General features: G+C 55.2%; 1 protein-coding gene across 5 annotated transcripts in view; it reads right to left on the bottom strand.

Moving 5' to 3' along the window:
- Positions 1–22450, bottom strand: part of PDGFRB (platelet derived growth factor receptor beta) — a 31055-nt gene extending 8605 nt beyond the window's left edge. The window contains exons 1-17 of one of the 5 annotated variants that reach the window (XM_005523570.3): positions 21946–22450; positions 9118–9194; positions 7839–8135; positions 7152–7421; positions 6749–6876; positions 6295–6469; positions 5520–5712; positions 5195–5310; positions 4538–4664; positions 4194–4405; positions 3455–3549; positions 3064–3196; positions 2566–2670; positions 2357–2467; positions 1843–1996; positions 873–1039; positions 521–639 (exon numbers count right to left, since the gene is read on the bottom strand). In XM_005523570.3, coding sequence (XP_005523627.1) covers positions 521–639; positions 873–1039; positions 1843–1996; positions 2357–2467; positions 2566–2670; positions 3064–3196; positions 3455–3549; positions 4194–4405; positions 4538–4664; positions 5195–5310; positions 5520–5712; positions 6295–6469; positions 6749–6876; positions 7152–7421; positions 7839–8135; positions 9118–9166 — 2451 coding nt within the window. In that variant the 5' untranslated portion in view covers positions 9167–9194; positions 21946–22450. Of the gene's footprint in view, positions 1–520; positions 640–872; positions 1040–1842; positions 1997–2356; positions 2468–2565; positions 2671–3063; positions 3197–3454; positions 3550–4193; positions 4406–4537; positions 4665–5194; positions 5311–5519; positions 5713–6294; positions 6470–6748; positions 6877–7151; positions 7422–7838; positions 8136–9117; positions 9195–9297; positions 9370–10826; positions 10836–11782; positions 11816–21945 lie in introns of those variants that run through there. The other 4 variants (XM_088063488.1, XM_088063490.1, XM_014253181.2 and 1 more) reach the window with 4 other exon arrangements.
- Between the last annotated feature and the right edge of the window lie 5121 nt (positions 22451–27571).

The following is a 27571-nucleotide window of genomic DNA, read 5'->3' as shown; positions in this document are numbered from 1 at the left end:
CACAGAGCACTGTCACTGCGAGGGGCTTCAGGTGTCTCCTTCACCTCTAGGGACAATCTTGGCTCAACCACTAGCAGAGGTACCACATTTTTGCTGAGTCCTGGGGTGCTCAGAGCACGCAGTGCAATAAGGGTGTCTAGGAAGAGTAGTTGCTCTGCTGCAGGGTGCCTTGAGCTTTAGCTCCCTGTACACAGTTTGGTCATCCCAGTAAATAGGGATGAGATAATGCCACAGCTGTGCTGAACAAGGCTCAGGAGGAGCACAGAGTCAGGGAATTTGAGGTCTGAAGCTCAGTGTGAGCCAGGGTTAGCTGTCACATGCAAATATAGTCATACTGATCTCCAGGACTGTGTTTCCAAAGGGAAGTGGTCAGCGGCTCCTCAATTGCATGGCCACTTATCCCACAAGGAGTTTGGCACGGACAGAGGGGCAGTGGGAGGAAGCTGACCACAGGACATGGCAGAAAACTCACTGCTGGCCACCACCACTACACACTCCACAGACCAGGCAGCATACATACATTTTTGGAAGCCAGGAACTCCATCCCATTGGCCACCTGGAAGCTGAAGCCCACCAAGTCCATGTAGCTGAGGAGTGGAGACTCATTTATCAGCGTCACCCGGTCTGTCCTTTCAGGAGCTGGAGGGCAAGCAGAGATGGATGTTGGTGTTACCCAGCACGCTGGGGAGCCTCCCACTAGTGGAAGGACACACTGGGGAATGCTCTGCCTCCAGCAACAAAGGGACAGAGCCAGGAGCTCTCACTGTGAGGACATCTGTCACTGCTGCTGGATGAGACACAGAAGTGATTTTGCAAGCAAAGGCATCCAGCACCCAAAGCAGCTCTCCCTCCTGCTGTGGCCAAGCTGTTACCTGAGGGAGAGTAGCTGTCCAGCTCATAGGGGGTGCCATAGTTAGAGGACTCGATGTCAGCGTATTTGACTTCACCCTTCATGTCAGACATGGGCACATAGTCCAAGGAGTCATCCTTGCTCATGTCCATGTAGCCGCCGTCACTCTCGACAGACATGGAGAGGTGGCTGTGGGGGGAAGCAAAGAGGCTGCTCAGATCCAGAGGAGAGAGAGGAGAGGAGAAGACATGAGGGCTGAGGGCCATGATTTGTGAGATTCCCAGTCCCTCAGCCCCAGCACTGAAATGCTCCACACAGCCAGGAAAGAAGCCCTGCATCATGGGTGAAGTAGTGTGCAAATGGTGCTTAGGAAGATCTCAGCTGCCTTCAGGCAAAAAGGGCAGGGGGAGCTGTAACACTGCTCTGTTTTACTATTGTTTTGGTGTGTTGGAAGGAAACACTGCTTTCTAACTTCCCTGGGGACCATTTCTCTGTGCTGCTGTGCCTGCATCCCTTACAGCTGGCAACCAGATAAAGGACCATTTCCTTTTCCTTGTAGCACTTCTCCCTGAGGCTCAGTAGCAACTCAACCTGCCCTGGAAATGCAGAGCTGAGATCTCCAGTGGTTAAGACACGCTGGAAAACCCTGTGTCTCTGTACTCAGTGTGTGGCTGTGGTTATGCTAATAAAATTAATGATGCCAGGAAATATTCCCAACTGGCATGGAGAAGCTGGCATGTGTGTTGGCAAACTCAGGCTCCAGGACACAGAATTTGCTAACTCCTCACTGTCAGGAGCTGCTTGGAGGTCACTGGTTGGCACATGGGCTGCTCTAACAAGGCAACACAGAATCCAGCTGTGCCTCAGTGCTGGGCCAGTGCTTATTTCACAGTTCTAAAAATGCAGGATCCTTCCTGGGAGTACCAGCCTCCCTCCCCGGTGGGGCTAGGATGGGGTAGGCAGGGAGGAGGAGAGAGCTGCTTTCCTGGTACCTGTGCACATGGTCCTCCTTGGGGGTGTTCCCGTAGAGCTCTGCCTCTCGCCGTGCCTTCTCCCCGTAGGACTGCAGGAAGGTGTGCTTGTTGCGGTGCAGGTAATCCACCAGGTCCCCGTAGCGGCAGTACTCGGTGATGATGTAGATGGGTCCTGATGGGACAGAACACCTGCATCAGCCCTGCCCTGGCCACTGTGGCCGTGAATTTCACAAGGATATTACCAGACAACAGGCTGTCTAGGCAGGGCCAATGGGAAGAGCCACCTTTCTGGTCCTGAGCATTTTTTGGCATTTGAAATTTGTGTTTGTGGAGGGAGGTGACACAGACACGTGCCTTCCCAGTTTCAATCAGGTTGGAAGAAAGGTGTTCAGAGTCCCACAAGGCTTTCTCAGGAGAAGGCTGAATCATTTGGAACCAGAAAACAGGAATTATTCTATCTAAGGACAGTTGTCCTCCTAAGCACAGCCCAGGGAAGCAGAAAGAGGAGACAAGGTGCTCAGGGCTCAACTACCTCCTTTGGTGCAGGCCCCCAGCAAGTTGACGATGTTGAGGTGAGGTCCCAGGTGGCTCATGATCTTCAGCTCGGACATGAGGGCTTGCTTCTCACTACTGCGGGCTGTGGCTGTTGGGGAGAGCCGGTGTGAGCAGCAGGGCAAGGAGAGGAGAGCGTGGCACTGATTGATCTTGCGGCTTTAGGGAGGGAAAAGGGGCAGAACTTACACTTGAGCATTTTGACTGCCACTTTCATGGTGGACCTTGAATGGCTCAGGCCATGGGCTGTTGCCTCCACCACACGACCAAAGGCACCGGAGCCGAGAGTGCGTCCTACAAAGAAACAGCCAGGAGACAAAGCTGGCAGTGATCTAGAGGAGAAATGAGGAGCCTGGAAAATACAAACTGCTTGTCTAAAACCACACCAGCCTTGCTGCAGTCATTCTGCTGGGCATGGACATGGCCATGAGCTATGATGTTTGGGCTTGGGGCTGGTTTCCAGAACTGCCAGCTACAGGGTGGGATAGCCCGGAACAACACGGTGCTTAATGCCAAAGGGGGCAGCTGGCCTCCCACCATGGTCCTAGATGATCCCCCCCCTGTTCCAGAACCACATTGTATCTCCAGAGATCTCTGTGTCTCCTCTGGGTTGGTCTCTTTTGGACGTCTCAACCCCAAACAGCCAGGACCTCAGGGATCCATCAGTGGCACCTGCAGAGCCTTTACCTAACACCAGCTTGTCCCTGGGCACCTCCCAGGTGGAGTCATAAGGGAGCTGCATGGGATCCACATAGATGTACTCGTGCCCATCAGAGCTGACTGACTCAATCACCTTCCAGCGGATTTCATAACGAGGTTTCTGGAAAAGGGAGCAGAGGGAAAAGAGACATCTGAGAGGCTGGGAGTCAGGGAGGGCATGGGGGATGTGCTTGTTAGGGAGCCTTTGGTCCTTACAGCCATTGTCTCATTCCCCATCTACCCCAGAGATGCCAGGGGCATGCAGGAACTGATGGAGGCCCATAGATCCTGGGATCTATGCAGATGGGACATCATTAGGCCCAGCCACCCTAACCCTGGGGTACCACTGTGACAGCCTGGGAGCACTCTCCTCTTTTACCTTCTGCCACAGCACGATCAGGATGATCAGTGAGATCACAGTGAGGACCAGCAAGGCCAGGATGACAGAAATGATGACCACCTTGAATGGCAAGGCTACAAAGATAACAGAGACAGCAGTCAGATTCCTCCACCCCTCCACAGCCTGAGCAGCCAGGGAAAGGAGGTGAGAGCAGTGCAGAGAGGTCCCTGCACTCTCCTCCCCCAGACATTGACCCTGAGCTGTTCTCTGGGTAGGGACAGTCTCCTCCTGGGCAGACTTTCCCAGCACTTGCAGAGCCAGTCCCCCAGGGATGATGGGGTGATGGGTTGTTACTGGCTTCTGCCTCAGGAGCAGTTTGGCTATGGGAGGGTGAAAAGATCTAGAGAGGCTGTTTTGCTTGGGGGAGAGCTGGCAGCCCTGGGCCTGAGCTTAGACCATCCTTCCTCATATTTGGGATGTTCAGCACATGGATGTTCAAGTCCGTGGCACCATCTAGTGACCCACGGGCTAACAACAAGACACTGGGGACCTGCTCAGGCACTCTTGTCTTGCCTCCCTGGAGAGGTGACCCTGCCAGTAGTGGGAAGAGCATATCCATGGCCATTGGACATAAGGGCTCCACACTGCAACTGAAACAGTCTTTTCTGTTCAACCCAAAGGAAGCTTCATTTGGGGCAGAAGAACACAGGTTTCCAGGCTGGAGACACAGAAAGGTCAATCTCCCCACTGCTGGCTCAAAACTTGTCTCAGCCCTCACCGTGTGGGACCAGAGTGATGTCCTGGGAGTTGGTTCCCAGGAAGTTCTGCACAGTGCACCTGAGGAGCAGGGGCTCGTGCACCCTGTGCAGCTGCAGGGTGCTGTTGACGCGGTAGAGCTGCCGCTCTGCGTGGTACGAGGCGTTGGTCTGCACGCCGATCTCGGCCGACTCGTTCCCCAGCAGCCGGGTGGGCTGGCCCTTGCTGCTGCACCTGGTCCAGAGGGGATAAAGACAGCTGAGAGGCAGCAGGGACCACATGCCACCAGAATACAATTAAGTAATAGCCTATTATTCTAACAAATAAAAGCCCAGCTGCTCTCATGGCCTCCATCCCTCCACTCACCATTTGATGTCGCTGCAAGTAGACCAGCTGATCTCCGGCTGGGGCATGCCTTCAGCAGAGCATGTTACTGTCTGCTCCCCACTGCTGGCACTGCTGTTCTCCTTGAGATCCACCACTTTAGCTGGCACTGAAACAAAAAGACACTGATGTGAATTAATCTTTCTTTCTGACTGCAGGATAGAAGGGGAACATGATTCCTCTGGGGAATGTGAGTCTACTGCATCCCTGCCATAGTCTTGGGATGAGGTAGGACTCATCACGTCCATTGTATTTTATTTTTGAAAGGGAAAAGCAAAAAGGGTAAAGTTTGAGGGGATTATGGAGGAGATCTACCCCCATGTAGCTTGACTGGCGAGCAGGGTGAGCGTGGAGGAAAATCTTGGACATCACAGCTGTACAATCATCTCTAATCTACTACCCTGGGCCAAGCTGATGTGTCTGTGCTGCCTCCCTGTCCCCCTTGCTCTGAGGCCAAGTGTGAGATATTTCACCCAAGTGAGTTTCTTGCTTGAAATCTCTTTCCTTAAGCAAGACCACTCTGGAGCTGCAACCACAGGAGTAAGGGCTTCATTCTGGGGGTTCTGCAGCAAAGGATGGTGCCACCCCTTGAGGCTGCTCCCACTCTCCTCAGCCATATGTGTGCATGCCCATCCTCACCATTTATCTGCAGATGGAAGGAGAGCTCCTGCTCATCATCATCATTGGAAGCCCGAATGGTGTAAAATCCTCCTTCTTCCTGCTTCACCCGCACCAGCACCAGAGCTGTCTGGTACCTGGGGGAGACACAGTCCCAGATGGGATGTGGGAAGGTACCCAGGGACTGAGAGTGCTTGGAGACAACCAGCTCCCACCCACCTGAGGAGTGCTCAAAATCCACTCACAGAAAACTACTCAATAATCAGCTGTGTCCAACCAGCAATTTGGAGATTCCTTTGTGAGTTACCCCCTCTCTGCACCCTGGGGAGGAATGATGGGCCCGTACCTGGTTTCTGACAGGTTCCTGCTGGTGATGGTGAACTCGCTGCTGCTCTCCATGGTCAATGTCTTGTTGTTCTTCAGCCACACAATGCTGGGCTGGGGATAAGCCTCCACTTCCACCAGGATAGTGTGGCTCTTGTGGACCTCAGCATACACCGTGCTGGGCAGGTGGGTGTGGAAGTGCACAAAGCCATGCTCTGAGGCAAGAGAAAGAGGGGGGTCAGAGAGGGGAACAACCTCCTCCCTGGTCCTTTGGATAAACATGGATCTGGAGCAAAACTCTTTGAACACCCAGAAGTGGTAAGGCAGCTCCAGATGCATCCCTCAAGACCTCAGGTTTGTGTCTGAGGGGAGTGTGGGTGCAAAGCCACACTGGAACAGAGGAGCTCACAGGGCAGAAGCATGTGCCTGTTATCTTGTGGAGATAATGGAGATGGGGCAGTTTCCTCAAATTACATGAAGGAAGGTCAGATGCAGACAGAAAACAGCATGTCTTCACATCACCTTGGCACTGCACAGTGCAGAGGAACTCTTACCGATACCCTCAAGAGTTTTAAAGGGTCACAAAAGCTATGAAGGGAAATTTGGGATGTTTTGAAGCCAAGAAGCGGGCAGGGGTGACATGGGGTGAGATTTGGCTCACTGTCATGGTTACTTAGAGCAGAAGTGAGGAGGGTAGAAAGCTGGAGGCTGTGAGAGAGGAGAGGGGGTCACTCTGGGACATCCTGCCTGGACGCCCACACGGTTTGCTGGCTTTGGGCGTGTGGGCAGCAACGCACCGATCACTTGGACGGTGATGTCTTTCCTGTCCGTTTTCTCATGGTAGCCCTCGGAGACATTGCAGACATAGGTCCCACTGTCCTCCAGCTCTGCGTTCTGGATGATGAGGATGGAGCGGATCTCATGAGTGGATCCAGGCAGGAAGTCAGTCACTGGCTCCACAGCCTTCCCTGCCTGCAAAAAGGGGACACGGAGACATGGTCTGAGGAGCCAAAAACGTGTTCTGCCATTGGGCTCACAGGGAGGGGGGAGAAAATGGTAGAAGACCCCAGTCTGGCTGCCTCAGTACAGGGAACATGCACTGATCACAGACAGCTGCAAGCTCATCCCCGTCAAACCTCTCTGCGTGGCTACCCATAACTTCTGGCATGGGATATTGATGAGTGATTGCCATGGCACATCTGAGCAAAGGCTGGAGCTGCTGCCCAGAGCCTGTGGGTGTGGAGCACTCACTTGCTTGCGGGGATAGTCCCAGTTGAAGTTGACCAGCTCGTTGCCGCTCACGGTGCACATCACGGTGACATTTTCTCCCTGGCGCACCATGGTCTGCACTGCACTGATGGAGACATTCACTGATGACACTGTGGAAAGGTGGAAGAAAGGAATGAATTATGAAGGGATAAGTGGACACCCAGTCCATTTACCCTGGGGAGACTGGTCCACTGGAAACTGTCTTCCCTGAGGGATGGAGCTGACTTGTAGGCAAAACCCATTTTCTAATGGAGACAGGACTAAATCCAGCCTCCAAACTGATCATCACTGAGGAGACGGGAGGAGAGCTTTGGTGTCTCCTGCCACTGGCCTGAAGAAACAGCCACAGCAGGTGCACAGGTGTGCTAAAACAATGTCAGCTCACCCTGGATCCTGTAGACATAGAAAGTGTCTGAATCCACCTCCTGGTCATCCACAAATGTCCGGCAGAAATAGGTCTTATCCTCAAAGAAGCCCTTAAATCCCTGTTGTGGATCATATGTAGCTGGGATGGGGTTCTCCACCTTCTTCTCATAGAGGGTGACCTGCATCTGTGGGTTGGTCACACGGCATGGGATGACAGCCTCTGTGTAGCCTGTGATGAAGATGAAGAGCTCTTCAGAGGTGACTGCAGGGAGGAAAACCAGGGAGGGATCTGTGGGAAAGAGGGAACATTGGTTAGAGAAAGCTGCTTGGAAGCTTAACCAGGGCTGCTTTGTGCTCCTCCAGTAACTCTCCACCACAGGGCCCTGACTCCATGCTAGCGGGATGCTTCTTCCCACACTTCCCTTGGGAAAGCAGAGCTGCATGTTGTGTGCTCATACAATGTCTCCTGGGAGAAACCCAGCACCACTGAGCACCACTGCTCCCCCACCACTTGTCCCAACACACCACACTCTCCATGAGCTGGCACAACAGAGATATGCCACAGCCAGAGACCTACCATGAGGGCTATTGGAGAAGGGATTTGGGGAGGCCAGTTGCTTGGAGACAGAACAATAAGTCAAAGCCCTCTTTTTCCTGGTTGCTAAACCCCATGGAAGCCCAGAGGCAAGGACATGCTGTCCCCTACCTGGAACGTAGATGTACAGGGCTCTCCTCTCCGCTGGCTCTGGAGCCTGCTCAGGGCTGTAGGTGCATGTGTACTCCCCGGTGTGATGGCCTGTCACGTTCCTGAGGGTGAGATTGCTGACAAAGACACCGTCCCTGTGCTCCAGCGAGGCAGTGAGGGGCTGTCCCTCCCGTTCCCAGACCAGCTCCCTGTCCCCATAGCACAGGAGGGAGAAGGTGCTGTGGAGGCTGAGGACAAGCTCAGTGTCTCTGGGTTCGATGTGCAGCCTGCTGTCCCCAAACGTTACCTCCAGCAGACCTGAGAGAGAAGTGACATGAGACCAAATTGAATTCTTCTGAAATCCACAGAGAAGCACACCTCATGGCAATGTGTTTGCTTTGTAGTGTCAGCCTTTACACTGAAAAATAACTTTCTTGAGTTTGCCTTCCCTAGTGTAATCACCACTGACAAACCCATGGTCTCCTCAAAAATGTCCTGCTGATCGAGACCTTGGTGGGTCACCTTTAATTCCCTGTACCTCCTGCAACCCTTACTGGAGAGCAAATCAGACACCACAAGATTCAGCAGTGTTCAATGCAGCTAATTGCTGTCTGTGGCAATATTGGGTGGAGAATCCCCAAGGAGAATAGGAGGCAATTCCCTGCTCTTCTGGCTGACTGTCCACATGTCAGACAGGACCCAGACGAGGCTGGAACAATGTCAGTTTACAAGAAAGTGAAAAAGGAATGAAAGCAAAACCTTGCAGGAAATCCTTTGGAAGTAATAGAGCAGGCAAGGTCTTCCTGAATGGCTCCCCATGTCTCTCCCAGCTGCCTTGCTTCACCATCTGCCCAGATGTCCCAATGGGGCTGTGACATGCTCCTCTCTGGTGTCCCCACAGGTGGACAGGACAGCTGGGGACAGCTCCAGGGACTTGCACCAGGTGCAGCCAGGAGCCCTGGTGCCTTGCTGTGAGGGGCTGTTGGATATATGGGATCTGACCAAATCCCTCCTGCTGTGGGGTGTCCAGCTAATGTGGGTTCTCAGGTGTCTGCTAAGGAAGGTCTGGGCACACCTGGCACTGCTGCCTGTGGAAAGGTCTCCTCCTCTCACTGTGCTGTGCATCACCATGAAGCAGGTGGGGACTTTACATCCACCCCGCCACAGGACTGTGCCAGCCCATGGATCTGAGGCATCAGCAGGGATAGATGTGCCTGGAGCACGCTGTGCACCCCAGTGCTTCCCCATGGCACTGCCCCCTTCCTCCCACCTCACACCCCTGCCCAGCCACAGCACTCACCAGTGAGGATGAGGAGCCAGAGACATGTCTTGAGAGTGGGGCACAGCATGCTGGGCTCTGGGCTGGGCGTCTGAGTCCTGTCAAGAGCAAAGTGACATGAGCACAGCACTCAGCAGAGGAGGGATCACTCAGCTGTCCTGGGCAGGGGTCCCTGAGCCCCCACCCAAGCCCTGGCCTCACTTGTCCACCTCAGAAACCTTCCATCTGTCCAATTTTCAGCCTTTCCCTCCTGGGGAGTGGTGCTTCCCCCTCATGCTGGATCTGCAGTTTCTAAGGCTTCTCCCACTGGTAAACAGGGATTTTGCTGGAGGCTCCAGCAATTGCGTCAACTTTTGCTCATCTCAGCTGGAAATACCTCTCCCCTCCTTGGCAGAGTCCTGTCTTCCTCCCTCCCTCCCTCTGCTTTACCATTTGCCTTTATTCCTTAGTTTTTCTTCCTTCAGTCACAGTGAGATAAAACTTGCTAGAAAACAGATCCCCTTCAACCCTCCCACATTGTTTGCTCCTTCCAATGAAATAAAAGAAGCCTTGTCATGGCACTTGGTTGCTGGCTGGGGTTAAGCCACAACAAGCCTGAAAAAACTCCACCAAAAATTGTGTTTCTTGGATTTAACTTTTAAATATATAAATTTAAGAGAATATCTAAGAGTTTTTTTTTAGTTTAAAACCCTTCTAATCAACATTTCTCAAGAAATCTTTTCCACAGAGCTTTTTCAGCCCTCCCTGGCACAAACCAGGAGCCAAAAGAGATGAGGCCAGAGATCCCTAAGAGCAGGGCTCTGTCTCCTGTGTATTGGGGTGACAGGTACCCCTCCCCATGGTGCTTGCAGGGGTGGGAACGAGTCATTCTGAAAAGCAAAATGAACACACTGACAAAGGGGAAGAGAAAAGGCTTTCTCTGTGCCTGGGCAAAGCCTGGGGGAAATGAATTCCCTGGGGAACTTGGGGATGTTCCTGCATGGAGCTGAACCTCACAGTTCGACCATGCTGCAACCCAGAGCTGAGCTCCTGCCTTGCCTGGGCCACCTCCCAGGGCAGACCCCGAGGAGAAGCCCCCTGTGATGCTGGCAGTGCTCTGGGGAGCTCTTGCCAGGCTCAAGGAGGGCTAGTGGCAATCTAGACTTGCTGACCCGGCCTCTTACTGAGCTCTCCGCTGCCTCTTGGCCCTGGAGCGGCCTCCCGGACTGCTTGATGTTAAGGAGGAAATGGTTTTTAAATGACGTGCACTTGTCAGATGTTTTTATTATTCTCTTGCTTTGGCTCAACAGAAGTCTGATCTACCACAAATCCTTCCAGGTCTCCAGCTTATTCAGCAGCGTCCATCTCCCTCTTCCCGAAAAAAACCTCTATGACTCTTTCTCTCTCTTCGTTTGCCAGAGGGGATAAGAGCACTTCGGGCAAGAGATGGGGGTGGGTAGGATGAAAGGACCGAGGTGAAATTCAGGCTGTACATGAATGTGACCTCTCTGAACCCACCCTCAGAACACCAAGCTGCAGGAGAGAGAAGGATGGACAATCTAATCTCTGCCCCCCAAGGCACTGCCATGAGAACAATTACCTTCGTTTCCCCATTCTGCTTTACAGAGGTGTGTGATTCATCCATTATTCAATGTTCAAGGTCGTAAGGACAACTGGGATCCTCTCCTTTCACCCCTCCCTGGCTGCACGCACAAGCCAGGTTGTATCCACCACCCCGGCCCCCCCGATACCTGTCTGTGAGCGGCCAAGATCCCCCCGAACTCATGCCCAGCTTTTATCTGCCCGTGCAGCGTGGCTGTCACTGTCAGTCCTGCTGCGGGCGAGCTCTTGGCTCCTGTCCCCACCCAGCAGTGATCTCTGCAGGGTCACTGATGGCCAGAGCCCTGCCCAGGCGGAGCAGGGAGCCGGGCACGGCTGAGTGCCGCTGCTGGGCTGGCAGAGCCCCGCAGCCCCCGCCTGCCGCCTGCGCTGCTTTCAATAAAGCGGCTGCTTTTGCAGAAAGGCATTTCTCTTGGAGATGCTTCCCAAGCAGAGTGGGAGGGTGGCAACATCTCTCAAAGAGCGGTGACCTCTCCCTTGTTTGTCTGCTCCGGCCGGGGCTGAGCCCGGCCCGTCCTGCGAGGGCAGAGGGACGAGCCTGTCCCCTCCCTGTCACACGTGTGCTTGCACAGGCATCTCACAAGGGATGCCAAAGCACCCTGCCAGCCTCGAGAGCGCTTGCTCCTCTCCTCAGTCCCAGCTTTTGTTCTTAGCAGGAACTGTGAGTGCCGCTAAGAGTGCCAGACGAGGAGGAGCAATCCCACCCCGTGATACGAAAGCAGGCACCCAGGCGTAATCCCACCCAGGGACCCAAACACCGGCACCTACACGATGATCAGCTGCCCTGGGTGATCTCCTCTCACCCCTATGGGTTAGCAGGGTGCCACACACCCCTCAGATTCCTACATCCTTCCCACAAGCCAACACCTGAGTATTTTCAAGCCGTGGGACCCTTTGCCTACACCCATCCAGGCACACTAATGGAGGCCAGGGAGCTCCTGCAGCAATGCCATGTCCAGCACCCTTCACTCAGCCCTGCAGCTCCCTGGCAGCCTCCCACCTTGCAGCCACCAAGGTGCTGTTCCAACTCTCCATCCCCATGTTACACCCCTCACCATCCTTCCTCCCCCCCAGCACCGGTACAGACCTTCCCTCTGCCCCTCTGCTGCTCCTCGATGTGAAGGCAAACCAGTCCTAGCCAGGCAGGGAAAGGAGCTTTTCTCTTGAGCCACACTGTTTATTATTCTAAAGGAGGAATTTGGCTGGGAGAGGAGGCAGGAGGTCGGCTGGCTCACAGGGCAGCAGCGCTGGCTGGGTGACACAGCCCCACACCACATTCAGCCCCACATCCCTGTGGGGTGGCTTTGCTCCCCAGGGGCTCAGGTCCCAGGGGGGGTCCCCGGGGCCACGCTGGGGCTTGGCCAAGTGCCGTGGGGGAGGCTGGTCCCCGACAGCTGGCACGTCCTTGCTCGCCCCCACGCTACGCCCAGCCAGGCCAGAGCCGGGCACTGAGGGACTGAGAGTGTCTGGGAGGGTTTGGAGTCCAAACAAGACACAGATACAGGCAACTGTCCCTGACTGGTGACACAGACACTGCCTGTCCTTATCTCCCCTCTGTAATCACACCAGCCTGGCAGAGCAGAGAGCCGAGTTTGCAGCGGAGATGAGGAGAGCTGAGCCAACCCTGGGGCTGCTGGCTTTCCCAGCTGGCAAAGGAAAATGTTTGAGGGCTGGCTGAGGTCAGGCACCGCTGGAATCCTCTTTGAGCATCTCTAGCCTTGAGCTCTTGAGGGGGTTTCTGGGGATGGAATAAAAGTGGCCACCCCAACATCCCCGAGCAGCTGCAGCACTGAGCACAGGGCTCTGATGGCCTGTGATCCCACAGACAGAACACGGGCCAGAGGGACAGAGCAGAAGTCAAACAGCACGGCCAGGGCCACGGCTGCGCCAGCACTGGGATTCAAGTCTCATGATTCCCCATCTCATGACTACACAGCCTTTCCAGAGCAGCCCGCTCCCATTTCTCCTGCATCCCAAATCTGATGACAGCTGAGCTTTCTCCTGCGCCTCCTCTCCCACTCCCTCGCTCGAGTGGCCGGGGGCTGATGCCTCTGTGGCTGATGAACTTGGACAGGAATTTCTGCAGCCAGAGCAGGGCAACACCCAGGAGTTTGGGTACAAGAGCTGTATCCAGCCTTTGCTGGGGATGGTACCATCTTCATTTAGGGAGCCATCTCTACTATTCCTTGCACCTCAGAGTGCCCTGCTAAGCAGCTCAAGCATCACCAAACCCTACTGATTCATTAATGTTCCCCCACTCCAGACCTCTCTTGTTTAAGAATGCTCATAAGCCTAAGATGCCTTTGCTAATGCCCAAAATATGCTGTGTGGGTTCAGTCTTCACTGTTCTTGGGTAACAAGGCATGAATTTCCTCTGACTTTGCTGTGTGTCCTGCCATACTCTGAGCCCCCTTCCCTCTGCACTTGCTCCCTGTGTGTCTCCCAGCATCCTGGCACAACACACAGGGCAGTCACTGCTGGCACGGACACTGCATGGCACTGCCCATCCCCAAGCACGGATCATGTGGGACAGGGCCATTTCCAGCCCTGTAAACATCACAAACCATGGGACAGGATGGGTTAGGAACACCAAGGATGTCCTCCCAGTCCATTGCCCTCCTCCCAGCCTGCCTAGACTATGTTTCTTGCCTCTCCACAACCAGTGCCCTGTGCATAACCAGTGTGTGTGGGGTCCCACAAGCACCCCCAGAGCTGTGGGAGCTGAGAACCAGCCTGCAGAGCTGGTGCACAGGGAAGGGGATGGCTCAGCATGCTGGGGACTGGGAGAGCAGCCACAGCCACCCTGGCAGGAGCTCTGGTCCCTACAGACCATTAGGCACCAGCAAGGGGATGCAGTGTTTGCTGGAAGTCAGGGTGCTGAGCCACCTCTCAGCAAACTCTGGTTTGTATTTCCAGGGGCAATTCCTGCATCCATTGCCCACATTGCTCTTATCTCTGGCCATGCTCTCCTTGCCCTCATCGCTGCTCCTGTGGTATTGGGCAGAGGTGCTGGATGCTGGCCCTGCCCATGGGGACATCTCATCTGACTGGGACGGAGCTCTCACACAGCTGCCAATCCTTTCCCTTCCTCTGGATTTCTATTTCTAGCCCCTTTTCTTGCAGGGCTGTGCTTCCAGGCGCTCCCACAATGCTTGATGGCCCCGCCGCCCTGCCAAGCAGGCAAGGGACATCTGGTGCAAATTAGCGGGAAGTCAAATATACTTTATTTCTTCTTTGTCTAAGCACATCTGAGTCATTAAGTGAGATCATGGGTGCCCATATGCAATAGAAAATTCCCTGTATGGATCCTGTGATCAATACTGCTCACGGCCAGGGAGCAAAGGCATTCCTGGCAGGGGGACGGGGGCACCATCCCCTGCTTTTGAAGGCCAAAGGCTTCCTGAACAAAGGCTGGTGACCCCTGAAACCCAAACCTTGCTTGTCCAACAGTGAAACTCTTTGGCTTGTCCTGTTTTCCTCTGCCACCCTCCCTCTGGCCTCCGCAACTGCTTCTTTCCCACCCTTTAATCTAAATAAAACTGAGTGGTTGTTTCTTTTTCTTTTTTTTTTTCCCTTGGCTGGAATTGTCCAGAGTTGCAACATCTCTCCTCTGGGGTCCCTTGGCTCCCATGACACCGTGTTTACTCACAGGCCAGATTATCACCACAGAGCCCTTTTTCTTTTTCCCAGCAAAAGGCTAGAATTAGGCAGAGCACACACATGGGGACCCTGTCATCCCAAGGCCCATAAATGCCTGCTGATAAAACACAGGAGTAGGAAATCTGAAACCAGACTGAGGAGCAGCCAGGCTGGGGAGTCTCTGTGTCCCACAGACCATCCCTGCCCTGAGATGAACACCTGGGGGCAAAACCCTCCTCACCTGGCCACCTGCCAGTGCCAAGGGAGCCCTGAGGCTTAACCCAGACACCGTGAGACCAGAGGATGCTGAGAGCCCTGGGTACCTGTTGGCAATGTGCTGGATCTGGGGCTGTTTCAGTCTGGGGGAGGTGAAGTTTTGCAAGCACAGACAGTGTCATTAATGCCAAAACCCTCTGAGTGGTTTTGTGAGAGCTCCTTGGCTGTGAAGATGTGACTAAAGCCACAGTCTGGGTATGGACTGAGGTCTCTAGGAGACAGGCAAAGCATGGGCAGATGCCACCTCTGGGGATGAGCCGAGGGACACTGTGTCCACAGGAGGGGACGGCTCTCCTGCTGACCTCTGCATCGGGGAGCAGATCTGACATGACCAAAGCCCCTGCCCAGGACCCCAGATTCTGGTCCCCAGCCTCAGTGGCACCAGGAGAAAGTGGTTGTGTGGTCATGAGGGTCCTGCAGTAGATGTCAGCACACGAGGTGGCACACCCAGCCTCCTCCAGGCCAGCCTGCCACAGGCTTTGACAGCATCCAACAGAAAGATGAAAATGAGGACTGTGACCCTGAAGCAGGGGAGGGAGACTGCCATGGGGGATGACAAGTCCACACTGAGCCCCAGCAGAGTGATTCAGCTGCCCTGGGGTCAGCCACGTGAGGAATGGGGTGGGGAGGCAAGCCCCACTCAGCCCAGCCTGACCATGGCCATCCTCCCTGTCCGAGTGAGGGGAGGCCACAGTGTCCACACACAGAATCCAGCAGATCTCCAGCCATGGGCTCTCCACAACTGTCGCTGTGAGGAGCCAGCACAGAGGGACGTGGGACCAGGGCGAGCCCTGCACTCTCACCCATATCCCCTCCTCTTTCCCCCTCTGTTTTAAGCCCATGGGAGACAGAGGAAATGAGTGACCCATTTAGTGCAAGTTCAGAATAAAAAGAAACATCTGTTTGGAGAGGTGCCAGTGTTATAAATAATCCCCCAGCCCCGAGTTATGGCATTCATGGCCCTTTTGGCCGCGCATGCTCCCCTGCTTCCACCTTCAGAGGAAACGCCAGACCCCGCAGGCTGCTCCCCCGAGCCTGCAGCTTGGCCTGGACTGTGGGAAAACCCTGGGTGAGGACCAGGGTTCACCTGGGCCTGGGGAAGGAGGGAGGGGGTGTTGGGAGGAATGGCTGCCACGTGCCAGGCAATGCCCAGCTGTCCCTTGCTGCATCCCCTGCTCCTCACCCCGGTCAAATCCTGCCCACCTTGGTCTCCCTGGGGCAGACAGTGTGTGCCAGGGCCATGGTGGTGCTGGGACCGGCTCATGGTGGTGCTGGGACTTTTCTGGGGTGGTGCTGGAGGCTGGCCAGCGTTTTGGAGCACAGCCCTCAGTCTGGCATTGTGCATGTCTGGGGGTGCTCTCAGCGGGTGTGGGGAGCAGCCCTGTGCAGACTCAGGGCTCACCCCTTGTAGCGCAATGAACCCCCCCAGGGAGGTACAAATGTGCCCCTTGGGAGCATTTCAGCCCTTCCCAGCGCTGTTTTCCAGTAGGATGCTCTAAAATATCCAACACAGCCCAGCCAGGGCCAGCCATGACTGTCCCTGAATTTCTCCATTACCCCTGACAGCAAAGACATTTTTGGGAGAACATACCACGCCGTTTCACAAATATGTGAGCAATGTCAATTATGAACATGGCTGCAGGGACCCAAACCAGCACCCACACATCTCCCCACATCCTGCTGGCCCCTCCAACTGGATAGCAAAGCCTTGGGGCTGGCTGAGTGACTCAGAGCTCTCCAATCCCTCCACCCCCAAATTGGCATATTTAGGGGTCCCAGCTCCTGGGGATGTCAGACTGGATGGGGTTTGCATGTCTTGAGCAGAGTCCATCTGCTTACCTGCTGCTTCTCCCCACCAGAGCAGAGAATGAGGAAAGCAGGGGACACAGAACCAAGATCAGGGACTATCCTGGCTTCTCATCCCTTGTCCTGGCATCCCCAGGGCCTTCCTCACTCTTGTCCCATGGCTGCCAAAAAGCCATGTCTGCCTTCCCACAGTGATTCAAGGGGAGCTCTCTGCTGATGTCTGCACAGGGAGGAGAACAGTCCCCAGCAAGTCAGCACCTCCATCACCTGCTCACAGACACTGATCCAGGGTGGCTGCTTTGGGGGGGTCAGGGCTGGAGCCAAAGGTCCCAGATGGCTCTAATTAACCCCTAATAAGCTGTGAAGGGAGGGCAACTGAGGCAGAATGAGAAAAAAAGCCATCCTAAATCCCAGTAGGATGCAGGGGCTTTGTAAAGCCCCAGGAGTAGGCAGAGTGTTGTGGTCTTACCAGCCCCATATCCCAGCAAAGGCTGAGCAACCTGATCCTCTTGTGAGCATTTCCCTGAGATCTGTGGAGGAGGAGATAATCTCTGTGGATGCACCAGCTCCTCGCAGCTGCCTCCAAGGGACCCAAACTTAATTGCTTTGTTCTGGGGTTTTAGGCTCTCGTGGCCGGGATTAGGCACTCACCATCTTTGTGGTCAAGGCACCCTTTGCCAATCTGCAGGAACTGGAGAGCAGCCTGGCACTGTGGCCAGGGTGGGAAAGGATGGAGCCAGCAGTGCTGGGTGCGAAGGGCAGAGGCTGCTTTCAGAGGGGTTTTTTGTTTGGCCCTATTACTTCTGGATTTCTGAGAGGGAGCAAAATGCAACTTCTGGTGCAGCTCTTGGTGCTGCGAGCTGATTCTGCCCTCTCCTGCACAGGCTCATGTATGGGGCAGGAAGACCAGGATGGTGTCACTTGGCACCAGGACTGCAGAGATGGATAATCTCCTGCTGGTCTGTACAAGCAGTGTAAGCCATTCTTGCCAACCCGTATGCAGGGCCTTTATAACTTCTCAGTCACAAATCAGAAATCAGCTCCCCTCTGCACCCATGCTCTGCAAACAGCCCCTACCCCCAGAACCTGTCAGAACCTCCAGAGGAGAAGCTGAGGCAGGATTTGGCACCAGCAGCTGCCAGCACCCCCTGCCCTCCCCCTGAGTGCAGCTTTTAAATGGGCACTGAGTCCTGTTCCTGAATCAGACCATATTCTCCCAAACAGCTCCCAGGCTGGAGAAGGAAACTTGGCAGCTGCCTGTGGGGAAAGAGGAGGGGACCCCTCTCGTGGTGCCTGCAGCGCCCAGCCCCGAGGAAAGCAGTTTCTGTTCTGCCACCATTGCTTGGCAAAGGCTGAAACCAAGGTGACTTCCAGTTTGGAAGAGGAGAATGAGCTTGAAGAGTGCAGGGCTTGAAATGGTGTATTTTCTGCTGGCACCGGTTCAGACAAACCCACAAGCAAACATATTTTTTTGTATAAATAAGACAGTGTGTCTCGCCAGTTAAAGCAATTCAAACATGAATGTAGCAATTTAATTGGTGCCAATTGCTGGGTCTTGGTAGCATTAAGATTTCAGTCACAGCCTCTCTCTCATGGTAGCTGGGCCGGAAGAGGGGAGGCAGAGGGCCTGGCAGGATGGGGCTGAGGAGCAGGGCTGCCCATCTCCTGCGGCCTCAGGAGCATCACCCCTGTGCTGCCCATGGAGACCTGCCAGGCCCCTTCCACGGCAGGGAGAAGGTGTTCCATCTGTTTCCTGGTGGATTTCCAGGGTTTAGCAATCCGTGCAGTGCCCTGATATATCCCTGCATTCTCCAATCCTTCCCTGCACCCCACAGCTTCCCGCCAGCTCCATCACACACTGGCTCTTGCCGAGGCCAAGGAAGAGTGTAGGATGAGTGAGTGTTTGTGAATTCCTGGGTGGATAAGCAGGTGCCCCTGCAGGCATGGCCTGGAGAGGATGAGCCCATCCACAGGTGCAGGACAAACACCACACACTGCCCACCCTGGCTCTCCTGGCACCAGCCTTTCTGTGGGAGTTTTGTGAGCTCCCCACTCCCTGCATCGGCTCCTCACACCATGATCCTCTGGCTGTGCAGGCGGGGGGTTGCCAAGGGAAGGTCACACACACAGACCAGGGTATGCCACAGCCCGGTGTGCACCCAGGGATACTGGAAAAGCAGGGTGTGAGGGGCAGTACATCACTGTACAGCTCCTGTTACCAGACTGGGGGACAATGGGCCCATGGGACCCCCTTGCTCAGCACGTGACCCATGCCAGCACCCCTCTGTGCATCCCCAGCACGTGTCCCTGTCACAGCTGGCACTGCTCCGTGTTCCCCACGGTGCTGGAACGTGCTGCCCTTCCAGGAGGAGGTGTCTCAGTGGCAGCAGAACAGGACAGAGGTGAGCTTAGCTTGGGAACCCTAATTAGGCAATGGGGGAGAGGAGGAGGGGGAACAACCACCCCTAAAACAAGCCTCGTTATGTCCGATTTGCCTGGTGGAGCGGAAGGAGCCTCCTGGAGCTGCTCCAGCCCCTCAGGAAACAATACCCAGTCTATACCCTCCCCCTGCAGCTCCTCTCCAGGGGATTTCTTTCCCTTGGTTCAAGTACAAACAAACAAACTCCATGCAGTGCTCAGCTCCAATCCTCCCTTGCAGGGATAGGATACATCCAGCCAACCCCAAGCCCACACGGTCCCCAGCTCCTTCCAGCTCTGGGTCAAAGGCAGCCCCTGTTGCCAGCGCCGGCGCTGTGCTCCCACGGGATTCAGCCACCTCTGCTCCCTGCCCTTTGCCACTCCATCCCAGGAAGATGCTCTGCTGGAGCCTGACACTTTGGACAGCACTGCAGTCCCATCCCACTTCCCATAAGTCACCAACACCAAAGGAACCTTGAAGACCAGGCAGATAAGTCCCTGCCTGGAGCCTCTGGCAGCAGCTGGACATTTGGCCAAAGCCATGTCCAGCCAACAAGGTCTGTTTTTGCACAGAATCACTCCCATAGCTAGAGAGCATTTCTTAATCTCAGCTTTCCTCTGGTGTTCACTGAGACAATCCTGTCTTGCTCTACTGCTGCAGACAGGCTCAGTGCTCTCCTCTCCCTGACAGTGTTCTGAATGCCTTGGAAATCCTGTCACAGACCCATCAAAAATGAGGCTGAAAGAGATCATGGTGTCATTGTCCTGTTGCTGTGCCCATGTCTTCCCAGCCAGAGCTTTCCCTGACGTGCTTTGAGACTTGTGAGGCTGAAGAAACTCAGCCTTCTGTCTTTAATCCTACAGACATTTCCCCTAAAAGCGCTTTTCTCTCTGTGATGACTTTTCCTGTGTATGAAGACTGTGTGTCACCTTCCCACAACACCCAGTGACCAATGAGCCACATCAGCCACTCTCCCAGTTCTTTGCAGCTTCATCTAGACTTCTCATTGTCCTCACTGCTGTCCCTGAGCCTCCACACTCCATGTCTATCCCTGCTGAAGTACTCAGTGTCGCTTGCTGGGGAGGACCCATTCCCTCCACCCTGCCTCTCTGAGCTGCCTCCAGCTATCCATCTTTCATCAGATCCCTCGGGAAGAGCTTGGGTTTCCTGGCACCATGCTGCAATCTGGTTTGTGTCCACTACAGTCACTCTGGTTGGTTCTGGACTCTGCTGGAGTTCTTGGGATCCTCCCACACTCCCATGCACACCAGCTGCCCACCCAGCTTGGTGCCATCCCAGGGTGTAGGATGTGTGCTCAGCCATCTCCCAGGTGGTTCATGTAGGGATTGCAGAGGACCAAGCCCAGGCCAGAGCCCTGCAGTACAAGATGTGCCCAGGACTGTGGACAATAAGCCATGGCAAACTTCTCCCTGGCTGCAGTACTGCAGCTGCCCATGCTTGTGTTGACACTGACCACGGGCACCCCACGCTCCCAGTCCTGTGCAGGGATGCAGGAGGTGATCCAGGGACAGGGAACTGAGTGGCTCTTGTCTTCTTGCCTGCTCCTTCTATGAGACCATGCTCTCGAGCTGGAGGAAGGGACAGCTGGTTTTAGGAAGAGAGAAAAGCCTTGTGCATGCAGCAATTGGGTTGCTGTGACTTGGTGCTTGTCCAAAACGCCAATCCCTCCTGATGCACCGCCTGATTTCAGGCTCTTTCCTGGGCTCAGGGACATTGCCCAGGGTTGGTGGCTGCCACAACAGCCAGAGCACACCCAAGCTTGGGTGACATCCCTGTCAAGGGGTGACTCCAAGCCTCATGTCAGACCCAACAAGGGCAGCTGCCTGGCAGCTCCCCCTCCAAGCCAGCCTGGCCTGTGTCCTCTGCCAGCCAGAGCCACATCCTTGACACTGGCTTATGTGGACCACATGAAACTCAGTCCTTTCCCAAGCGCATGGGAGGCACAGGCACTTTGTCCTGCAGGGTGCTGATGGGGAAATGACCCTCTCACCCACCCCTCAATGGCCCCTGGGAAGTACTGGGTCTCAACATTGCTAATCCTTGTCATCAATGGGAGACCCTCTGAAAAGATCTGGGGATGCCAAGCCTCCACCAACACAGGGTTTGCACACCAGACCAATTGCTTTAAGCTATTTGCCCCATGCTTCAGCAAAAACCCCACTTGCTCTGGGACCAGGAGCACAACATCTCCTTCCACCACAAATTCTGTTTTGAATGACTCTCAGTTGGCAGGTGAGTGCAGGAGCTGGATACTCTGAGCCCACAGTGAGCACCAAAGACCCGCAGGTCATGCTCACCCCTGGGCTGTCAGAGCTTTGCTCCAGACCAGCTCTGCCCTGCTGGAGGCCCTTAGCTCTTGTGCTTTCAGGACAGCAGAGTAGTTGCCCACATCCATGCCTAGCAGGGTTTTACCAAGCTCTGCCCTCTCCAGTACCCAGCACTCCCAGGCACAGACCCTGGGCAGGGCAGGGCTCCCTCTCCATGGCCCACAGGCACAGGAGCCCTGCCCTGGCCACAGACAGAGGTGACATGGCCCTTGGAGCAGCCTGCACTCAGGGATGGCCGTGGGTGTGTTTGGACAGGCTGGCAGTGGGGTGACCCTGCTCTGCAGTGGGGCACACTCACACCTCTAGAGGATGTCTCGCTGGGCATGGTGAGCAGCCTCTGCCCCGTGCACACTCCAGCCCTTCCACAGCCACCAGCCTGCAGAGCCTGATCCAGGGAGAAGCAGAGATCACCTGGGCCCTACTCCTGCTGCAGTGGGGTCCCCCCTTCCTGTCCTACAGCCGCAGCATCGCCTGGGCTCCTCTCAGCCGTCCCAGTCCAGGACCTGGTGAGAGCTAATGGCATGGTTTTTCCCTTGAGATGCCACAGAATTCAGCTCCTTTCCACCAAACACCATCTCCCCAGAGCCTGGTGGGGCATTTCAGGCTGCCAACCCCTTGGAGGGGAGCAAAGCCCCTTCCAGAGCAACGGGCTGGCTCAGGGACAGGATCCTTAGGGATTGTACCAGCTCCAAAGGGACATTTCCCATCTGGAGAGCCAGAGCTGAGCAGGAGGGCGAGTCAGCCCCCGGGACGAGAGCTTACCTTGGGCAGGGTCCCACCAGCCGAGTGCCTGCGCCGCACGTCCCCGAAATTCCTTCCTCTCCTCCTCCGCACTCTCTATCTGCTGCCTGCCGAGGCTCTCCCTGCCCTCCCAGCCTTCCCCAGCCGGCAGGGCTTTCCCACTTAAAGGCGAAAGAGAGGGAAAGAAAGAAATGAAGTGGAAGGGGAGGAGGGGGGGGAAAAAAAATAAAATCAAATCAAAAGGCGAGGCGAGGTGAGGCTGTGCCAGGGCTGGGCTGCGGCCAAGCCCCTGCTCCGCTCCTCTAGTGCATGTCAGCAGTGCCCTGGGCAGCCCCCAGCCCAGCTGGGAGGGGGTTCAGGCTCCTCGGAGCAAAGCCCGGGGCCGAGGGATGTGCACGCGTGTTGTGTGCGTGTATAAATAAAAGAGACCTCGGGAGGAGGAGAAGGGGGGACGCTGTTTCGCCAATGAGGAGCGGAGCTCCTCCGACTTCCTCCCTCCACCCTCTGTGGGGACCCTTCGCAGAGCAGAGCTTGAGATTAACGCCCGGCGGACCAGTGTGATGGGTGGAAAAAAAAATAAAAATAAATAAAGAAAATTAAAAGGAGGAGAAGCCAAAGTGGCTGCGAGGAGAGGGGAGTTCTGCTGCGGGCTGCGATGGGGCAGGCGATGACGGCCCGGATAACAGGGAACAAAAGGAGCTCGGACCAGCCCGACTATCGCCTCCTTAAACCGGGGGGAAGGAGCTGCTCTCTCCCTGTGTCTGCTTTCAATTCTGGCCTTTTTCCCTGTTTTCTTTTTCTTTTATTTTCTTTCTCTTTTTTTCCCTCAAGCCCCCCCCTCCCGTTTTCTTTTTTTTTCTTTTTTTTCCCTTTCTCAGGATATGAGGGGATGTTTAGAAAATCCACTGCCCACGCCAGCAGCTGACTCATGTTTTTATTAAAGAAGGCCTGTACTGAACTGACTCCGTGTATTCCCCCCAGATGCCTCCCTGTGCTGTGCTGTGCTGTGCTGGCACTGCAGCTCCTGGCCCCTGACCCCCGACTGCCCACTGCCCCTTGGGGACCACCAATGCACCCTTGCAGCTCTTCTTGTTTTTCAGAAAAGGGGAATTAAAGGTCTTTGCAACCGGGACGCCTCAGCAGAGGGTGTGTTTAGTGTGTTTAGCTGGGGTTTGGGGCTGTTGGGGCTGCCGAGGGCACAGAGCTGCAGAGGTGGCAGGGGAGATCACCTCAGCCGTGCCATCATCTCAGATATCCTACACCCCTACTGCTCTGGGGGGATGGAATCCAGGTGATGAAACAGCTTCAAATCCTCCCAGCATCTTAATGAGTTCAAATCGAGTTTCTGAAAAACTTCCAGTAGGCAAAACCTTATCATGTGTCCAGAAGGGGATTTTTTTTCAATTTAGCACTGCAACAGGGGACAGGTCATCTTTGGACCCATGAGTTTGCATTTTGACCCATGACTTCTTGCCACCGTTTTCATCTTAGGGATGCTTAAGGGTGGTCAGGAATTGGAACAGGCTGCAAAGGGAACTAGTGGAATCACCATCCCTGGAACTGTTCAAAAATTTCTAGATGTGGCACTTGGGGACATGGTTCAGTGGTGAGGATGGCAATGGTGGATTCAATTCGATAATCTTAGAGGTCTTTTTTAACCTTAACCATTCTGTGTTATTCTCTCTGATCCAAATGAGAAAAAGTGCAAAACTGCACTGGCTATCCTAAAAAGATACCTGTCCATCTTCCTTTAATTTTCCTGTCTAATATTTAAAAAGCCCTGCCCATAATGACAACACTGCTGAAATCTGGGTTTCTGCCTTTTTTTGCAAGGCAGCCTCATCCCGTCCTGCCAAGCTAGTAAATGCCTGCACAATGGCCACTGGGAATGATTCCCTGGCTGGACCAGCCCAAGAGATTTGCTGCTTATCTTGCGTTATCTCCATGTTGTCTTTGTATCTATGGAAAACCAAAGGGGAGGTGTTTCTTCTGTGCAGCTGTGGAGGGTGAGGAGAGCCAGGCTGCAGCACCCAGGTTATCCCTGTGTGCCACTGGGGCTGGTGTGCCAGCTCCGTGCCCTGGCACCAGGATAGCTGCAGGAGGGATGCAGGCCTGGCTTGGATGGATTCCCCAACTCCAGACCTGCTGGTGTCCCTGTGTCAGGGGCCCTGTCCCCTCCCTGGGCCGATGGAGCCAGCGAGCGTGAGAGCAGCTCGTGTGGGGGGCAGGCGGCAGAGGGGACGTGCTGTGCACATGGCTCTTCCCAACGCTTTTCCCAAGGGACAAAGATGTGTCTGGTGGGTCCATGTGTGGGGACCTAAGGGCTGCTGGGAATTGCTCAGCAAAGCTATTTCCTGGCAGTGTCCCCGCTCCAAGGACATGACTGCTCCAGACAGAGTGGGAGAGAGAGAAACCCACTGGTGCAATGCTGCTGGGCCCCTTGCATTGGGGATGGGCTACCTGGGATGGGCAGGGGGTGGAAAAGTTCACACAGACCATGCTTGAGGGCAGAGCACCCTGAGCCTGAAATGGGACATATTCCCCCTCTGTCCTTTGCAAACAGATGGCACCAATACCCACTCCAGGCTGGGACCAGGAACAATCTGGCAAACAAAACCTCCCAGTCAGCGAAGGCCAGGATTCATTATCTGGGGATGTTGAGAGAGCCTGGGGAGCCCAAAGCATCCCGACAAGCACATGTCAGCCCACTCTGTACATCCCCAGGGTGCATCCACAGCCGCACACTTTGTTTAGGAACAGCACGTTGGGGTTACGACAGCTCCTGGGAAAGGCCAGCTCAGAGGAAGCACCAAAGCCAGAGGAACTCGCCTGTGCAAGTGTGTGGGTGGAGGGCAGCAGCTCTGCTACTTCAGCCTCATCAGCCCTTCATTGCTCACCTCTATTTTTGGTGCCTGCACCCCCCTTCGTGGTGCTGCAGGACCCAGTGGTCCCCCTGGGGCTGGGACAGCTGCAGTGTGGGATGCCAGACCTCTCTCAGCTGAGATTTCCAGCCTCAATAAGCATTGTTAAGTGCTAATGGGGGCTTGAGGTCATGTAGTGCAGCATCTCTGGTGGGGAAATCAGCCGCTGAGGCAGGACTTTCCAGGGTATTTGGTCTGCTCTGGCATCATGTGGATCAAAGTACGACTCTGAACTCCTGTCCCATCCCAGAAAGAGCTGGGACCATAGAGAAGAGCCTATATCCCATGCCTGACATAGAGGAGAGAGACCAGGGCCAGGTGACCCAGGACAGTGGTGGAAACAGCCATGCCAGGGTCAGCATGTACCATGTGCCAGCAGGTGACAGGCAAGTACGAAAGGAGCAGCAGATGTTGGCCTACCCCACTTCTCTGAAAGTTTGATGAGGGCCAGATTTGTTCCAGCTCCAGTTTTTCAGTGCCTCTATCAACTCTAAGTCAGCCCAGGAATTTCAGCATTGCTCTGAAGTGGTGTCAGGCTGCAGACCACAAGAGAGGAGTGGTGGGTGCCAGGGAGCACAGCACCACATCTGGGCAGCCCATCTGCTGTGGCAGCTGCCAGCACTTGCTCCTGGCTGGATCCAGCTCCTGAGCCCTGCAGGGAGCTGCAAAAAGGCTTCATCCAGCATCTCTAAAGCTCTGCCCTAGTGTCCAGAGGAGCCTGTACCCCATGTGAGTGTGTGTGATCCTGCTTTGCCAGGGTGGGTAACACCAGTGCCCAGGGAAAAAGGGGAGGCATAAAGTGCTGGGCTTCTTCCAAAGTGACCGCATGCCCAATCATAACATGAAGGGGGGCATGCTGGGGAGTATCCTGCAGCATTCCCCAGCACTGGAAACGCTCCTGCAGCACTGGAAACACTGGCCATGGACACCACAGGGTGCCAGCAGTGTCAGGAGGTAGCACTGGGCCATACACACGTGTGGTGCTGTGTCCTTGTGGGTGCTGGCCAGTTCCCTACCTCCCCTGGGCTGGGGCACTCGGAGGAGGCAGCAGCCAGCAGACGATGTTATCCCACTGCCTTTCCCACCTCGGGGCCTTTCCGACCCTGTCCCACGCACTCTTCCTAACCCCCACCACGAACCTCGGTATTAAATGTGCTCGGCAGAGCCCCGGGAGGCAGCGACAGGCTCCTGGGTGAATACTAATAACGATGCCGTCCGCTCGCCCCAGACTTTCCCACACATCTGCAGCCACTTAATGTGGGAATCGTTAACCCTCTGCTTGCTTCGAGCCTGAAACACAGCGAGGGAGTGAAACCAGGATGCTCCCCACCAGTGCAGGGGGAGTCACAACCCCAACCCACTGAGAGCAGCACCCACACGTGCTGGGAAGTGATGAGGGATGCCAGCGTGTGTCCCTGTCCCCAGTGCCCTCTTGAGGATAGTCACAATATTTGTGGCCTTTGCATTTGCCAGGGAAGCTGATCCAGATCCCAAAGAGGATCACTGAGCCCTGGACAGGGAGAGGCAGCACTGGTGGCACATCCATTGGGGCTGTCCCAGTCCAGCACCCATCTCCCTGGGGACCAGCTCTGCAGACTCTCCTCAGCATGGGGACACAAGTGACAGCACAGGGGTGGTTCAGGCACCAAAGGCCACACAGGAGTCTGCAGTGGGGCTGAGGCAGATGAGGCAGGGGGCTGTCCTCTGCAAGAGGGTTGCCCTGATGTCTCCATTGCCAGAGAGGGGAGGTTACTCTTGGGGCATTCAGAAACTAAGGAATGAGTGAAAGGTCCTGGCTGGGCTGGGATGTGAGTGGGGCCATGCAGCTCTGGGATATGCTGGTCTGAAGCCACAGATTTGCCTTTGGGAACAATAGGAGCTGGAGGGAGTGTGGAGGTGGTGGGGCAGGAGGCTGTGGGGGAAAAGGGAAGAAAGGGGAGACACCTACTTGGCTCTCTGCAGGCATCTCCCTCTCCTGTGGAAACCATGGTGGGCTTTAGAGCAAGCTGGGGGACAAGGAAGGACTTGGTTTCCCATATTGAGTGCCTCCTTCATAGGAGCAGGAGCTGATGGGATGGTTTCCCTGCTCCACCTGTGACAGCTACGTGCAGCCTGGCCCTAGGGACCTCCCAGCCCTCCTCCTTCCAGGAGATGGCATCACTTGATCACAGATAGCAGCACCAAGCCCCAGGGAGCATCGAGGGAGCCCTGGCTGCTCTTGTTCTCCACCTGGTTTCTACCAGGAATACCAGGTCTGAAGGACTGGGAGGAGGTCCCCGGGTTGGACACATTTCTGAGGGTCTCCAGGATGGATGGAGGGGGTACTGCCACTTGCTGCCACCCAGCTGGGGACCCCCAGGGGCTCTGTCAGTCCCTGATCTGCTCACTCATGGGACCCCAATGCAGGTGGCATCCTGGGGCACCAAGGGTCCCTCTCAGCACCCTTCAGCCCTAGCTGAGCAGCTGAAATGTTCCTTGGGGAGCCCATGAAGGGCTCCTCACCCGGCTCCTCCCCAGCACAAACTCCACCACCAGTGATAAATGGGTCAAAGAGAAGAAGAAGAGGGAAGTTATTGTTGGTGGATCTTTATGGCCCAGTTGTCCTCCCCGTCCCTTCACCCCCACGGAGGGAGATCACACCCAGCTGTCAGTGGGCCCCTGGCCATGCTGTGCCCTGCCAAGCCTGTCACCTGCTCCCCTGGGGAAGCTGCAGGTGTGGGTTGCTG

Source organism: Pseudopodoces humilis, chromosome 17 (assembly GCF_049639895.1).
Source record: "Pseudopodoces humilis isolate 2021_Gansu_Grassland_sample_001 chromosome 17, ASM4963989v1, whole genome shotgun sequence".
NCBI lineage: Eukaryota > Metazoa > Chordata > Aves > Passeriformes > Paridae > Pseudopodoces > Pseudopodoces humilis.
The sequence above is the reverse complement of the archived record's forward strand: the minus strand, read 5'-3'. Positions and strand labels throughout refer to the sequence as shown.